Source organism: Aureobasidium melanogenum, assembly GCF_000721775.1.
Source record: "Aureobasidium melanogenum CBS 110374 unplaced genomic scaffold scaffold_10, whole genome shotgun sequence".
NCBI classification, from domain to species: Eukaryota; Fungi; Ascomycota; class Dothideomycetes; order Dothideales; family Saccotheciaceae; genus Aureobasidium; species Aureobasidium melanogenum.
In genome coordinates this window covers 473,539-489,839 of record NW_024470062.1, presented here as the reverse complement: position 1 = coordinate 489,839, position 16,301 = coordinate 473,539, and the positions used below count along the sequence as shown (strand labels likewise).

The 16,301-nt window shown below is 51.3% G+C and overlaps 6 protein-coding genes across 6 annotated transcripts; 3 read left to right on the top strand and 3 right to left on the bottom strand.

Annotated features, from left to right (window-relative positions):
* Positions 1 to 272: 272 nt before the first annotated feature.
* M437DRAFT_84537 (FMN-dependent alpha-hydroxy acid dehydrogenase) lies at positions 273 to 1,711 on the bottom strand (the record flags this gene model as incomplete). The annotated part of the gene is made up of 4 exons (XM_041028121.1): positions 273 to 568; positions 624 to 1,024; positions 1,081 to 1,540; positions 1,600 to 1,711. 4 exons carry the CDS (start codon positions 1,709 to 1,711, stop codon positions 273 to 275), a joined length of 1,269 nt encoding a protein of 422 aa, XP_040879866.1.
* An 862-nt stretch (positions 1,712 to 2,573) lies between these two features.
* M437DRAFT_48470 (Tcp11-domain-containing protein) lies at positions 2,574 to 4,514 on the bottom strand (the record flags this gene model as incomplete). Its single annotated transcript, XM_041021672.1, has 1 exon — positions 2,574 to 4,514. One exon carries the CDS (start codon positions 4,512 to 4,514, stop codon positions 2,574 to 2,576), a length of 1,941 nt encoding a protein of 646 aa, XP_040879865.1.
* Positions 4,515 to 6,872: 2,358 nt separating this feature from the next.
* M437DRAFT_66079 (uncharacterized protein) lies at positions 6,873 to 7,625 on the top strand (the record flags this gene model as incomplete). The annotated part of the gene is made up of 1 exon (XM_041024683.1): positions 6,873 to 7,625. The coding sequence occupies one exon, from the start codon at positions 6,873 to 6,875 to the stop codon at positions 7,623 to 7,625; it is 753 nt and encodes a 250-aa protein (XP_040879864.1).
* Positions 7,626 to 8,731: 1,106 nt separating this feature from the next.
* On the bottom strand, positions 8,732 to 9,955 carry M437DRAFT_48835 (DNA glycosylase; the record flags this gene model as incomplete). The annotated part of the gene is made up of 1 exon (XM_041021731.1): positions 8,732 to 9,955. The coding sequence occupies one exon, from the start codon at positions 9,953 to 9,955 to the stop codon at positions 8,732 to 8,734; it is 1,224 nt and encodes a 407-aa protein (XP_040879863.1).
* A 175-nt stretch (positions 9,956 to 10,130) lies between these two features.
* On the top strand, positions 10,131 to 12,470 carry M437DRAFT_75363 (DNA helicase; the record flags this gene model as incomplete). Its single annotated transcript, XM_041026410.1, has 4 exons — positions 10,131 to 10,600; positions 10,714 to 12,137; positions 12,194 to 12,254; positions 12,377 to 12,470. 4 exons carry the CDS (start codon positions 10,131 to 10,133, stop codon positions 12,468 to 12,470), a joined length of 2,049 nt encoding a protein of 682 aa, XP_040879862.1.
* A 1,405-nt stretch (positions 12,471 to 13,875) lies between these two features.
* On the top strand, positions 13,876 to 15,975 carry M437DRAFT_75362 (uncharacterized protein; the record flags this gene model as incomplete). Its single annotated transcript, XM_041026409.1, has 2 exons — positions 13,876 to 14,241; positions 14,296 to 15,975. The coding sequence occupies 2 exons, from the start codon at positions 13,876 to 13,878 to the stop codon at positions 15,973 to 15,975; spliced, it is 2,046 nt and encodes a 681-aa protein (XP_040879861.1).
* Positions 15,976 to 16,301: the final 326 nt, after the last annotated feature.

The following is a 16,301-nucleotide window of genomic DNA, read 5'->3' as shown; positions in this document are numbered from 1 at the left end:
GTGTTGATTGGTTGACAAGAATGATTGATGCTCGCTGTATGAGCTGAACATCAAGCCTGTTGCGCACGGACTCAACAACAACTTGCCAAACAAAACGACGACTTCAACAAGAACCTTTCTCTTCTTCGACAACATATTTGCAGGTATCGTGGGAACTCAGTCGTGTATGTCAGAATCGATTTCGATATTCATTAAAGTCATATACATTTTCAACTCCTAGTCAACAGTTCCACACTGCATCAAAGCCATCATTATATCATTCTCGTAACTCCTCAAAGCTTTGCTCTCTCCTGAATAAGCGTGTATGCTTTGGGCAGAGACTCCAGTGCGTCGCGATTGCCCACAATCTGCTCGACATTCTGGAAGCCAGCAACATTCAGGAGAATATCAAAGTCCGCCAGAAGAGACTTCATGACGTGTCTCACACCGTGTTCGCCCATGATGCTCAGGCCCCAGACCCACAGTCTGCCGACGAAGACAAACTTGGCTCCCAGTGCAAGAGCCTTGAAGACGTCCGAGGCACCACGTACTCCAGAGTCGAACATGATGTAGATCTTGTCACCAACAGCTACAGCGACCACAGTTAGCAACTATTTCACCAATGGTTTGCAGTATAGACTTACCATCGACAATCTGCTCCAGAGCATCAAGACTTGCAGTGGCTCCGTCGACTTGTCTTCCAGCATGGTTACTGACGACAATGCCATCACAGCCAATCTCAACGCACTTCTTGGCATCGGCTACACTCTGAATGCCCTTGATGGCGAATGGCTTGCCGCCGCTCATCTCCTTCCAGGTCTTGATAAGCCAGGGCATCTTCTCCCAGCTGTGAGCTCTACCATGCCAGACATTGTCAATCCACTTGGCACCTGCTTTATTAGGTTCCTTCTGGGGGTCAATGCCGTCTTCGGCGAGCCTCTTCTGGAAGACTGGATCAGACAGACCCAGATCAGCACCAATACCGTGGTAGAAAGCGTAGTTGCTGTGTGCTACATCATCGTGTCTCCATCCCAGTTGCCATGTGCTGTGAAGACCTTGTCAATTGCTGCTTTCAATAGAAGGATCAGGAAAGTTACATACTCAACAGTCAGGATACAGGCTGTGAAACCAGAGTCAATGGCTCTGCGCAACAGCGAAACCGTCAACTCATCATCATGCGGCATGTACAGCTGGAAAAAGCGAGGACCCTCTCCGTTGGCAGCACCAACATCCTCGATGGGCTGCGAGCCAGCAGTACTCAAACAATACGGCAGGTTAAGTTCTTTGGCAACCTTTGCTACAGGGAGCTCTCCAAGAGGGTTGTAGATCTTGTTGATACCGATGGGTGAGAAGCCAATAGGTGCGCTAGTCTTGTGGCCCCAGATCTCCCAAGAAGTGTCGCGCTTGTTGGTGTCGACTAGCATGCGAGGGATAATGCGGTGGCGATAGAAGGCTTGACGGTTGGCGAGATGTGTTGTCGAGTAGCCAGCATTGGAGGAGGCGTAGTACCAGCCACCCTCGGACAGCTTCTCCTTTGCTCTTTGCTCGAGCTTGTCGGGGTCTGAATTCAATCTCAATACCTTTCCTGCTCGTGGATTTGGATTATATTGCACTGCTTACGAGTGTTAAAAGGAGGCACCTTTCCCTCATTGTCTGCCCAGAAGTTGTCTCTCTGGTACTCTGCGTACTCGGGAGTAGTTCTGTACTCCTTGTTGGGGTTCTTTACATCCATGTTTGAACTTTCAAGATGTGATGATTTGAGATTTGAACAGTAAGCAGAGAGAGACGTTGGACCTCACAGAAAGATATAAATTGGATGTAGCGGAAGCTGCGGAGTCTTGCATGTTTCTGATCCCATCTGCCGCCCACCATATTGCGCGTAACATCATGATCAGTGCTATCTATCTCACTGCCGCTCCTACGTAACGATGAGGCATTCGAAAAGTGATATCATCTTCTGTAAGCCGCACGCTCGGCCCGCTTTCGGGCGTGTGCGACTCGAAGCAAAATCAAGCTTCTTCCGGCTGTGGGGTCAATCTATTCTGACACCTTCTCGCCTGAGGCTAAACTCTGAAGACGACCAATGATAGAGCATGACATGGACCTTCTAAAGGTCGATGCTTCATCACGGCTATATGTTTAAGTCATTCGTGGGCTCAAGATATTTAGCTATGTTGGCAGATACGGTTTTGGAAACGTTCTGAGATAGGATACTCGATAGGGATGCTTGGATAAGGTATGTACAATGAGTGACTGCTTTGCTAGAAACACAATCCCGCCATTCCGGAAGTAAGTAAACGATTGACTTGATAACTCCGCCAGCGCCTTGCTGAACTGCTTGATGATAATGTAAAAACAACAAAAGAAAAAGAAAAGAAACGAGACCGAAAACACAAGGGGTATCTGCAGAAAAGCCGCGCACGCCCAGCATGTCCAACGAGCTGCTAATTGTCCTGCTTCGATGATGAGGCTAGGAAGGTCGCTGCGCCGAGGTAGCTTGAGTGGTGGCTGAAAACAATAACGGACCGAGAATTAATCGAATTTGATTGTACAAGGCGAAATACCCATCGAAGAGCTGATGGATGGTGGCCAATCTACTTTGGAGAGCGTCCGTTGGTGATAGAAGGGCCAGTGGGTTGAGTGAAGCCACCGTTCTGGCTCTGCATCTCGGGGGTCGAAGCGCCCGAGCTGGGCGAGGCGGTGTTGGTGTTCATGTGAGAGGCGTCTGGCTTGTTGCCAGGTGAGCCGAGAGGGGCCAACTCGGCTTCGATCTGAACGTCGTAGACAATAGGCGACCAAACGTGCCAGTGAATCACAGTGAGGTGAGTAATACGCTTCAAAATCTCGTCGAGTAGTGGTTCAGCAACGGCTTTGGGTGGGGCACGCTTGCCAGCAGGCTGGATAGGAGGCAGCATGAGATCGTGAAGAGCCAGAATAGGAAGTCTCGAGCTGGAGTTGACAGCGTTGCACAATCTAGGAAGCTGAGTGTCGAGAATTGTCTGAAGCTGGATACCGAAAGCAGAAGAACCAAGGGGCAGTTCGGCGCGAAGGTGGTGTTCGACAATGCTCATCATGTCAGAGTCGAAGGTAGCATCGGCACCTTCCAGCTGCAGGACAAGGCGGACAATCTCGGCAGAGATGTTTTCAAGGTTCTCGAGGTAGAGGCGTGCATCGCCAACAATAGCAGCGATGTTGGCCTGGAGAGATTTCTTGGCAGCAGCACGACTCTGCTCATCGGCCTTGTTCTTGATGAGAATATCGAAGGCATTGCAGCACATGTTCATCTGGATCATGTTGTGGACATCGCTGCGAATAAGGCGGAGACGTTCGTAGTCGAGGTGGAATGTGTCGGGGAAGTGGGTCAGGTTGCTTTGAGCGAGCAAGGAGCGGAGAACGGCCGAGGAGAAGGTCTCTAGAGGGGTTGGGGCGAGGTTACAGCCGTTGAGGAGAGTCTGCTCCTCCTTGAACCAGTTGCGTGCACCATCGAGCTTGAAGCGGTTTGCGGCGATCTTGTGAATGTGGTATTTCTGCTGGAAGTTGACAGTATCATCGATCAGCAGGCTGCGAAGGTGTCTGATTTGGTGGTTGGCAACGTCCAGCTTCATGGCCTCGAGGATAGCCAGAGTCTGTCTGAGTCCGACGACAACAGCCTTCTGGTCACCCTCTTGCACACCCTTGGTGGTCTGCTCAACCATCTGGTCGATCCACTCATCTCTCATGGGAGCACAGTGTGCCTTCAGGATTGTGGCCAACCACTGGGCGAGATCCAGAAGATCGAAGACGCCCTTGCAAATCTGCTGCATGATCATGTCGACATCGAGTCTTTCGGCGACAATGGCTTGGTCACGCTCGGGCACGAGAGTCTTGAGGATCTCGTGGATAGTGCTGAAGACTCCAGGAAGTCTGATCTGATTGGCCTTGATCATACAGGTCCAGTACTCGAGTTCCTCTGCGCTTCTGCTAGTCATGAGACGGAAGCCAACTGCTCTGTAGATCTCCAGCTCGGCCAGCAAGGCCTTCCAGTACTCGTCGGCTGACTTGAGCTTCTGCTTGCCTCTGGTGCCATCAAGGTTGGGTCTGAAGTGGAGTTCCCGGTCGAAGTTGACATCGTGACGCAGCTTGGGGTTGTTGATGATGCGACCGACGTCCAACTCGCAGAGTGATTCTTGGGTGACAGGAGGCAGCATGGCGGCTCTCTGGTAAGGGGTGATGAGGTCAACTGCGGCAGTCTCGGGGAGTTCTTCGAGCAACTCGAAGATAGCGTGGCGTATCTCAAGAGGACTCATCATGTCGGATTGATCGGTGTCAGAGCTGGTGGAGGCATCCATATACGAAGAGTCCTCAGGAGCATATTGTGAAAGCATGTGGACAGATGCCTCATGGTCAAGCTGCTGCTCTGCACGTGAAGATCTCTGATCAGCACGTGCCTTGTTGTTGTTGTCATCAGTCCAAGAAGGCGAGGTGTTGTCAGCGCCCACAGACATGACACTGCTGATCGAGTCGTTTCTTCTACCTCTACCACTGTTGCCTTCCATTGTTGAAGAAGTGTGATGTGGTGTATGAAGGAAGATGAGTAGAGGGACCAAGGATCTTTAGAAAGACTAAAGATCTTTGAAGAACAGTAAGAGAAGTTGTAAGAAAAGAAGTTGAGGAAGAGAAGTCGCAAGAGAAGGGATGTTGCAGCTTTGTGACGAGATCAGACGAGCCGCGGTGAACGTATAGATCTTTTGACAGTGAAATCAGCTTCTGGCTGCGCAAAGAACTACGCTTAACCGTTTTAAGAAAGGCGTCTGGTGGGAGGACTGAATTGTGGTATACTCACTTAAAGGCGGTGACGTTTCTGCCAGGTATTGTTGTTGACGTTATTTTTGCAGCGTTCAGGACCAGCCAAGAGTCGGATATTATGTACGGGTACGATTGAATTGTTCAACGAAAGAGACAGAGCGCCAGTAGTGGTATTGATCCTGTTGCAAATGCCGCTCGCGGACGATGTCGTGGTGGTGGTGATGATGGATGCGACTACCAAGGCACAGTCGGAACCGGACGGCTGGGTCGAGCAAAAGGAGAGTCGAAAACAAGCCTATTCGCGGGGTGGTCGAGGGATGAGGAAGGTGGGATGGGTGGTATAAGGAAAAGCGATCAAGCAAGGCAAGAGGGGGAGTGGAATGTTAATGTTTGCGGCCCCTTCGATTAAAGAGACCAGGGACGAAACGTCTATGCAGGAAATAGAGCCTAGCGACTAGATGCAAAATACCCTTTGATCTGACACAGACACAACGTGCTAAGGAGTCATGAGGAGCATGGCAATAATTAACCCAAAAGCCGGGACCATCGGTGAACGCCAACCGTGCATGTTCGATTGCGGGATGCTCAGACGCTGGAAAAAGGATTGGGTGCATTTTTTTCATCATGGATGCACGCTTTCGGCGTGGCACGAGACGTTTGCATCTGCTGTCTCATGGACAGATTGTTATCCGTCATCCGCAAGGTACCTGGTATCGTGTACATCGTTCTCGATTATCGAACTGTCACGCATACGTTAAAATTGGGAGGGCTGGGTTGTGTGGATGTGGTCGCAAGGTTCAACGGCCGCACCCAATTTCGGAAGGAGAAACCCCGCCAAGCTGGCTCCCTTTTCTTCGGTTTTGCTTCTAGAAAGGTGTCCGTGAGCGAGATGCGCGCCTACTTTGGATGTATCCTGTCGCCAAACAATAAGCGATGATCTTTATATCCGCTAGGTGTCCGCCCTTTTTGGCTCGCAAGCCCACGACAGATCCACCAGCCAGGATCGTTGCGACCACCAAAGCAGATCTCTTATGACCTTCCTCTACTGTTTTCGTTAGGCCGTCGGCTTCATGATTCGGACCATTGCCTGCGGGTCTGAAGGAGACGTATGTATTGGCAAAACGTTTGTGAAACTCTGCATTCGCTAGCATGGGAATGTCAGCTAGAACCTGAATTTGTCGACCTCGACACCTCTGACGTGTGTTCAGAAGAGGTTTCAAGTCATCATGTCTCTGTCTTGCCATTAGTAAGACATCCGGGTACTGGCTCGCGTGTACAGCGAGGGCCTTGAGCCTCTAGACGGAGAGCATGTCTTGGGCAGGAGCCGAGGGCGCAGCGACCGGGCATCAAGCCATACTACCTTGGCGGAGTCTTGTTCTCCTCCTTCACCTTCGCATATGACGTCTGAGGGGGCAAGGAGAGCACCTTGCACTGACTGCGAAACCGTAATCAGGCAATCAGCCGTCGTCCCGCAGTACGGTAAGGAAAGCGACGTCCCTGAAACCGTTGGCCGAGTGCACCGGCTGTGCATTCATATTGAAGGAGTACATGGCGCGAAGGAGACGGTGTAGTGCTGCGAGAGCTTAGTATCCATACTGTTCTCACTCGCAACAGATACGAAGGTCCACACTGAGCTCAGTGCGAAGTGTGTGGGAAGGGAGAAATGGGTGCCCTGGATTCTCGAAACTGGAATTGGGCCAAGTGACAGGAGATATGACGGTAAGGCCAGACGCCAGACGCAGGATTGTGAGCAGCGCAGGAGAAACAGAGCCAACGCAGATGAGAGACAAGCGTACGAGCTACAATATGAAAATTAAATGCAGTATTACAGAACAGGTACGAAGCACAGTTGGAGGAGTATATTTTTTGCAATAGTGGGAACAAGTTTGGGAGTATTGGCGACTTGAAGCTTCAATACTCGTACTCGCTCCCCATTGCCGGGCGAAGCGGGCATGCGTCAAAGCAAAATTGATGGGACACACTGCCATATTCCCATAATTTGACAAACAAACGACGTCGGTAAGATCATCTTCCTGCGCCATGCACATGGCCATCTTGCATGACTGTGCTCTGCGAGTAACGTGTGACTGACAGTGACCATGTAGACGATGGTGACGGACGAGGACAATGCGACGATAGAGCGCATGGTGAGCGAGGGCAAATCGGCCATGGCCATTCGCGCCGCCGTGCCTAATGTGTCGCGCACCAATGTCTATCTCAAGATCGCAAAGTTCAAGAAGCATGGCACCGTTGGTCGCGTGCAGACGAAGACGCTGGGCAGGCCGCGAGCCATGAGCGAGGGAGTCGACAAGTTCTTACAAGGCCTGCTCGCCGCCAAACCGGACATGGAGCTCGACGAGATGCGCCGCCATCTGCAGAAGGAACTGCAATTGACCGTGTCCATGTCGACCATCTCACGCGCCATTGCCCGCGCTGGCATCGCCACAGGCCAGAGACCTGTCCGTACGCGCGCCTCTGCATCTACCTCTGCCGCTGCTCCTCGTCGCCGCGCTGCCAACAAGGCCGTTGCCCAGAAAGAAGCACCTGCTCAACCTCTGACACAGCAGCCTCCTCTTGCTCTCCATATCTCTCAGCATGTTCCCATCGACCATCTCGGCGAACTTCCTCCCGATGCCCACCTCCTTGATCCATGGCAGGACTTGACTGTCCCTCCATCTCAGCACCAGCATCACCATCCACAGTTGCAGCCACACCACATGCACGTCCTCGACCCTTCCCTTGCTCCGTCTTACCACAACGTGGGCGTTTATCACGATCTATATGCAGACCCTGACCCTCACGTCATGGCTATGAATGCCTCTGCTCTGGACGTCTACAGAAGTCCGTATCCTTCTCTCTGAGTACATTCGGCACATCATGCGATCACGACTTCACGACATTGTACGAAACAACAGTGGGCCAGAGGCCATGCAAAAAGTGTTTTGGTTGGCCATATGGATAGCTAAAGCAGGAGCTTGTAAAATAAACCATACATACATAATTCACACAATCTCGTCCGAGTGGGAAAGGTCTGGCTTGCTACATGATGATCCTGTCTCACAAGTATGATATTTCAGACTAGGTCAGCCTCCGAACATCGTTGATTCTCACAGAACATAGTTCGAGTCTGAAGATGAACTGTTGTTGATGATCTGATCAGATTGTCGAGTGTAGCACCCTGGCCTTGATTTCCAAACATGATTTACCAGATGATTCCCTACAGGAAACACACTGCTCGAGTGACTCAGGACGTCGATTAGGCTTCTTGTATAGCGGAATATGAACTGAAGTCATGCTCGACTCATGTGAGTGATATTATCGTGAGTACAGTTCTTCGAGCTATTACTAGAGAATGGTTCACCAACTTCTATTGCGCCGTGATATGATAGATCAACTGCAAAAATAGATGGGTGTACGATGAAGTGTCAGCTGCATCTAGAAAACGATTTAAATAGAAATCAGGAAGCAAAAATTCGCATTGACGAAGTGAAAGGTCGAATATTACTATTGCGTGGCTGGTACTCCAGTCTAGAGGATATATACCAAAGACCCGATCCTATCACCAAGATCCTGAATCTGGCCAACCGGATTCAACCCTTACAAGCTAAGGTGATGTGGTGTAGTGGTAGCATGTGTCGTTGTGGAGGTTAAATTCCAGCAACGCCGACCCGACGGCGGTTCGATTCCGCCCATTGCCAGGATCATTTCCTTTTTGTATTTTATTTCTGCACCTTCGGTTATGCTCGCTTCATGGCGAACAACAAAGGTGTGGACTGCTTTTGCGATCGGGAATTGAAAAGTACAGGGAGTATTGATTGCTCATACGATGTAATGACGGTGCACCGTCCGTTGAAGCAACGTCTTCGATAGTGATAGTAACGTTGGCGGAGATCGACTTATACATTGTGCATAGATTATTGGCATTAGCACCATGCAAACAGCAGATAGTAAGCTGATCGAAGGGGTATCACACTTCCTCACTCTTGATCCCTGCACCCATGCCCTCGATATCTGGCACAATACCAGCACCAGCAAGCGGGATGTCCAGCGGAGGCGCATCTTCATCAGCCTTCTCTTCCTTGACAACTGGTTCGATCTCGGTCTTGACTCCGTCCTCGTCCTCCATCTTCTTCACCCTCTTCGTAACCTCTTTCTTGATAACAGCACTCGGGCACAGTCCCTCGGTTGCCAAAGTGCACTCATTACACTTTCGACCAACAGGTAAACATATAGTCTGTCCAAATCCGACAAGGAGATGGTTTATTTCGTGCCACTTATCTTTTGGAAGCCAGCTCTCAAGTTCTGCTCGAGTTTCCTCAGGGTTGCGAGTTTTGTGCCAGCCCCAAAGGTTGGTGATGCGGTGGACATGCACATCGACGCCAATGCCCTCGTCGCGACCCCATGCAGCAGACATGGTCAAATAGGCCATCTTTGGACCAACTCCAGGTAGTGAAACCAGACCTTCTATCGTGTCTGGGATGTCGCCATTGAATTTGTCACGAAGAATTTCCGCAGTCGCCTTGATGTATTTGGTCTTGTTGTTGTGAAAGCCGACCTTTGCAATCAGCTCATTGAGACGTGCTGGCTCGACTGTGAGCAGTGCAGCAAGATTGAAGCCTCCTTCGAGATTCTCTTGTAAAGTCTTCATAGCAACAGCAGTGACTGTATCTTTCGTTTGCGAACTCAGCATCAGCGCAATCAGTGTTTGCAGTCGTCGGTCGATTGGAGAGCGGTCACGCTCGGCCAGCGACTCGCAGCCCATGGTATCGACTGGAGCGAGGACTTTCTTGCGCATTTCAGCCGTCATGCTATACATTTGCTCCCAATTGGGCGGAGGTTCGACACGGCCATTCTCGCCTTTGATGCGCTTAGCAGGCTGTCGCTTCGTCGTTTTTAGCAGATTGGTGTTGCGGTTCGCGGCCGAGGGATTAGGAGAGAGGACTTCGGTCTTGACTGTACGCTTGCGTTTGCGACCTGAAGGGGGAGGCGATGGGGATGCACTTGACAGAGAAGCACTCGAGGGGAGCGAAGACAAATCCGAGCTCCCTTCATCTTCATCTTGGGCGTATTTCACATCTGCGTTATGTGCGAAGTTACGCAGGGAGCGTCTGGGCGCATTGCCATTCGAACCTCGTGACGACAGAGCATTCACTACCTGAGCAGTCTCTCGAGATACTCTCGACGTCCGCATTGTATTTCTGTGATGTATGACGATGACATGCTGACCATTGCCGTCGTGTGGAGAGAGAGCAACTTTCGGCGGCCCTTATCTTATCGCGTGCCAAGCCCGACGTCACCTTCTTCATGTGAAAGCGCCGTCTTTGTTACATTCTTGTCGCACTGCAAGACTTTGAACACATTCAGCAATGGCTCCCATCGACATCCCGAGCTTTGCTGACAAGCAGCTCAAGTTATTGGCGGCAGAACTGAATGCCGAGCTCGAAGAAACCGCCCTGCTCACCGCCACTCATGCTCCGTCCACTCTCGCACGCGCCGGCCTAGCTGTTCTAAACCTCTCTGTCAGCGCCCAGCGCACAGGTCTAGGTGGTAAATCTCTCATCGAGCTTTCTCTGGACCCTGCCATTGCTGGTACTGAAACGCAGCTTCCCGAACATGGATTACGCGTGGGAGACATTGTTGGTGTTTCGGAACAGCCAAAGGGTGCAGAGAAGAAGAAAGAGCGTCAGGACATGGAGAAGAAACAGATACAAGGTGTTGTCGTTAAAGTCTTGAGAGAAATCATTGTTGTCGCTTTGGACAAGGACGAGGTTGACATTCCTGGTGGAAAACTCTGGCTGTTGGTGAACTCTGCATCTGTATTTTGGAAAAGAATGTTGTTGGCTGATAGGCGTTGTGTCTCTGTAGTGTTAAACTTGCAAACGATGTTACATACAAGAGGTATCAAAGTGTGTCCTATAACCTTCTCTTCCATGACTAACACATGGCCAGGATGAACCAGACCATGACAAAGTTGCTGAAGATGCCCGAAAGCGAACACTCCACTCTTACGCGCGTCCTGTTTGGTCAATCCTCTGCAGTATCGGTCCAGCCTAGAGATATGGCAGAGGAGCTTGAGTGGCTAGATCCTTCTCTCAACGACTCACAGAAGGAAGCCATCAAGTTCGCTCTAGCCTCTCCCGAAGTTGCCTTGATACACGGACCACCAGGAACAGGAAAGACTCACACATTAATCGAGTTGATACGCCAGTGTCTGAAGAAAGGTCTCCGACTCTTGGTCTGCGGACCTAGCAACATCTCGGTCGACAACATTGTCGAGAGGCTATCACCACATAAAGTGCCTATGGTCAGACTTGGCCACCCAGCTCGCTTGTTGCCAGGAGTGCTGAACCACAGTCTCGACATCTTGACACGTACGAGCGATGCCGCCGCTCTGGTAAAGGATATTCGCAACGAGATGGACGCAAAACAAGCAAGTATACGCAAAACAAGAAAAGGTAGAGAACGCAAGGCCATCTACGGAGAGATCAAAGAGCTACGCAAAGATTATCGACAGCGTGAAGCTGCTTGCGTAAGCAGTCTGGTCCGAGAAAGCAAGGTCGTCCTTGCTACACTGCACGGGGCTGGTGGATTTCACTTGAAATCTCAAGAATTTGACGTTGTCATTGTCGATGAAGCCAGTCAAGCTTTGGAGGCACAGTGCTGGGTGCCTCTGCTGAGTAGTGGTGCAAGCAAGCTGATCCTCGCTGGAGATCATCTCCAACTACCACCTACCATCAAAAGCTCTAATTCCAAGTCAACCAAACAGAACACGAAGACAGGGCAGGGTGGCGTGGATCTAGAGACAACGCTCTTCGATCGCATGCTTGACCTCTACGGAGAAAGTATCAAGCGCATGCTGACCATCCAGTATCGCATGCACGAGAAAATCAACGCTTTTCCATCAGCAGCACTATACGAGTCAAAACTCATAGCGGCGGAAACTGTCAAGGCAAGATTGTTGAAAGACTTGCCCTACGATGTTGAGGAGACTGAGGACACCACTGAGCCTGTAGTCTTCTGGGACACACAGGGAGGCGAGTTTCATGAGAAGACTGATGACGATGACGAACCAAAGTCGAAGAGCAGTCTCCTCGGAGAAAGTAAGAGCAACGAACTCGAAGCAGCCATTGTCAAGAAGCATGTACAGAGCTTAGTCGATGCTGGCGTCAAAGCAGAAGACATCGCTGTCGTCACACCGTACAATGGCCAGCTTGCTGTCTTGTCACAACTGCTCAAAGAGAGGTTTGTTGGTATTGAACTCGGAAGTATCGATGGGTTCCAAGGCAGAGAGAAGGAAGCTGTAGTAGTCAGTCTTGTGCGCAGCAACTCAGAGCACGAAGTCGGTTTTCTCGCTGAAAAGCGAAGGCTCAACGGTATGAGACGGCATGTACAGTTTTGACAAGCTTTGCTAACCACAATCTTCCCTTAGTGGCCATGACTCGACCAAAGCGACACCTCTGTGTTGTTGGTGATTCCGAGACGGTAGGCCGGTAAGTCATCCCGCTCTTGCAGAAAGCTGTACCTGCATGTACTGTACATGCGTGCACCCGTAAATTTCCAAAGAAAGCAAAAGTTTGGAGCTAACCCATTACCGCTTTGGCGGTACTTGCAGTGGAAGCAAATTTCTCAAGAGCTGGATGGAGTTTCTTGAAGAGAATGCAGACCTGCGCTATCCGGATCTGGACGACGTACTGCGTAGCGAGTAAACGTGTGACAGATAGACAGTTTGGTCCGGCAAAGAAGTCCGGCTTGTCTCTTCTGACAGAAAGTGTCACGCTGGACGCATGGGTCCAGCTGATGGATGGCGGTGCTGGTTTCAAGAGGCGATAGAAATGGGCTGATCATACTCGACACACTCAACAGTTGATGCATGGTACGAGATAGAAGTATTTCTGTAGTCTGCTGATGCAGTTGATATGTAATTGCAAAGCAGGGCAAGAAGATGCGAGAACACGGACCGTGGGCCGGTGTCTCCACTGCTCCAAATCAGCCAGACGGGGAGGTGAGATCTACCCGAATGGTCGCAGTGACAATGGACTTGGCAGCAGCAAAAAGGTGCGACGGGAGATTAACAGTGCCGAAAGAGAAAGACTGCACCCTGTTATAGCAACTTAGCAAAGAATTCTTCGGTGCCAACGACTTCCGAAAGCGCAACGGTCAGGCTGATCGGGCAGATAGGATTTGATTTTATCGTGGAAGCGACAATGGTTATAATAGGAGTTGCGCCATCATTGACAGATGGTGCTTGACCAAAGGCCTTATGAAGATCCGAGGGCTTTGCCAGCCATCGCTTTATAAATAGGCTTTCGGCTAGCGTAGACGTAGAGATGAAGCCTTCATCCTTGCTAATGAAGCCGATGCAAGTCTGATCATGGGATGAGTGAGTATCTGTACTATGAGGATGACCTGGGCGAGCTGGACAGAGTTGAAAGTCACAGACAGCCACCAGAAGCACGGCGTGGTGGTCAAGTAAAGGAAGGGCAACGAATCAAAGTTGGATAACTGCCAACCCTAAGCAGCAAAACGTTGCCATGTGGAAGATGCTGAAACAGTACTACAACGACGACTAATGCAAATGCTATTGGGCTAAGAGGAAGCAAACGCCACGTCTGCGCGATCCCCGCAACGAATGATAGCAATCGGGACACGGTTCCTGCCAGATAGTCACTGCTGACGGTTGGAGCAACGGACTCTTCCCGGCTATATCCTCTTGTGCATGCCCGTTCTGCGAGCGAGGAGCGCCCGTCTTTGGTATGCGAACTGCTTGCTGTTCCTCAGTCGGACGCAGCACTTCCTTCGCCATTCCCTGAGCGGCCGTGGCTTCCGTCTTTGTTTGTCGTACTTTTACAATCATTTGCACCTGCATCTCTTAGCCAGCGTGCGCTTGCTCCACCGAGAGAACTAACCTGAGTGTTTATTCCCTCAGACCGATCTTACTCGTGGCTGCTCCAGCTATCCATTCCTTCAGTAACCCTCGTCACTCTTTCATCCCAGCTACGCCTGTCTCTTCCTTGTCATCATTGACCTCTTTGACTGCCCTTGACCTGCTGGGGATTACGGCACCAGCCCAACAGAGGACCAGAGCATATCATCTTACCGCTGCATGGATCCATGGACGGATCAGTAACGACTCAACGAACTCGCTCGCCGCCGATACGGCCAGCGCGACCCGAAGTAGGAGTTGACAATGTCTCCTACGGTCGTCCTTCAGCCGAATACTTCACATCTGTCACGGCCGGGGCACAACAAAGTCAGATTGACGACGGAAGACGCAGCACCGACACAACCGCAAAGCCCCGCAAACGCAAATCAGCGCGATATTCGGTAGGCAATGGCGCAGGAGTAGAGGGCGCGGAGAGAAAGGGCTCAATACGCAACGCGGTGCGGCGCTTATTTGGAAGAAAGTCCAAGGGCGACATTCCAGAAGTACCCGCCTTGCCACGGGTAGAAGCGTCGCGACATGGCTATCATAAAAGCGTCAGTCACAGCATATTACAGCTCTGACTACGTACAGTACTGACAGCAATACAGGACCCCGGTAACTTCAAGCGACCACAAACAATCCACACGCACCCATCCGATGCCATCCACCAACGTATCATCTCTGCACCACTGTCGACTCATCTCGCCGGTCCACTTTCCGCTCCTTTTCAGTCGCAACAACCTCTTCATGACTACAATACCAATCCGGCACGCGCGTCGCCTAGCTTTGCCGTTGAATTCCCCAAGAGCGCCCGTTTGAAGCCCCTAGATCTGGCTAATCCATTCTACACCCGCGACCATGGTCCGAAGCGGAGGGCTACCCTGCCCAGTCTGATCATGACTGCTAACGAAGCCGCCGACATCTCGAACACAGTACGACAGGATCAAGACGTAAGAGCTGTAGACGCAAGTTCAGATGCTGGACACCGGACACCAGGCACAGGGAAGAACCTCACTAGGCCAGTCGCGACAGCTGGAGCCAGGTCGAGGATGGACAAGAGGAGGTCACGTAGTGCGAACGATCTCAAGCAAGCAATGGTAGCCGCTGAGCCCTTCCGGGATCGTACCGGTGAGATTGAGTATTGGCGCCGGAGCTATGCCAGCGTCCTCCTCAGCCCAACTGGGAGAGCCCCAGTCTACGATTATCCTCACGCTGATACCGAGGTCGACACAGCGGATGTGCCTGAGGTTCCTGATGTACCTGAAGTGCCCGAAGTGCCTGAACACTTCATTAGGGAACCGGACTTCGTCTCAGTCCCAACGCCTCTGTCGGCACATCCTCCTCTGCCACGCGCTGATGCTGTTTCGCTCCCCTCTACGCGTGGACAATCAGTGCCTGCAAAAAACCCATCTCCGCAGTTGACTGTTCGCTCTTTCAGCCGTCCGCTTACTACACCTGCGATGGAGAATTCTGCCGATCTAGAGTCGCGTGTTGCCAAACTTGAGGCTCACCTTGTTGACTTCCAGCGGTCGCTGTCAAACCTCGCCCTATCTAGCCCTTCAGCCGTAGCTCCAACCGAGCCACCAGGCTCATCACACCGTCAGCAAACGCCTAGCATCTTTGTCGAGTCACTACAAGCGCCCACACGAGGTTATGAAGACGCTGGCGATATCATGGAGCGCGAGTGGGGTCCAAGCAGTCAAAGTAGCATGAATGGTGATCGCCCCAACCTCGCTCCTCCGACCCTGCGCAGTACTGCTGCCACATCCAATGGCACGTTTACTGCCCTTTACAACATGTTGTCTGAAGAGCGTTCTGCTCGCCGCATCCTCGAGAATCAGGTCCGCAACCTTCAGCATGAAGTTACTCGCCTGCAGCTTTCGCGTGGTAGTTGGGGTAGCTACACAGCACAATCCCTCCCGCAAGCACAACGACCACGCACCCCTGCAGAGTCAGATGGTGGCCGCAGCGCCTCGCGGTTGGAGGCATACAATGCTCTCTCCTCGCCTGCCACTGTTGTTCCGCCAGCTTCCTTTTTGCGTGCTTTCGATAGACCTGATGGTCGAATTCAGAGCCGCTTTTCCGGTGACTCTGGCGAAGATAGCGAATATGGTTCTCGCCATCGTAGCGCTGGCGTCGACAGTGGGCGTAGGAGTATTCCTCGCAGCTCGATACGCCAGACGCCGCCGAACTACGAGTACGCCCAGCCACCAACTCCGTATGAACTGTACCGCACGCCTGCCGAAGAAAGAGGCGCTTACCGATTCAGTGAGGACGAGATGTTCTGATTCCGTCACCCTTTCCTGCCGCTAGATCTATTCTGCACACTTGCCGCAGATCCTCTGGTCATTAATGTCTTTCATTTCTCCTTGTTGATTTTTTTGCATAGCGGATTTGGGTTGTTCAGTTTGGATGTGTGGTTCTGCCTCTTCTCATTTGCACATCAATTTCTCAAAAGCTCTTGGGATCTAGCATCATCGATCTCCAGCAATACTTTTTTCCTCTTTGCAACATAGACTTGATTTCTTGAGTTACAACTCACTGTTCGAAATTGTACGTACATACGAATGATACCCTTTTTACGATGACCAAGCTTCTGGAGTCTGCTTCCTTT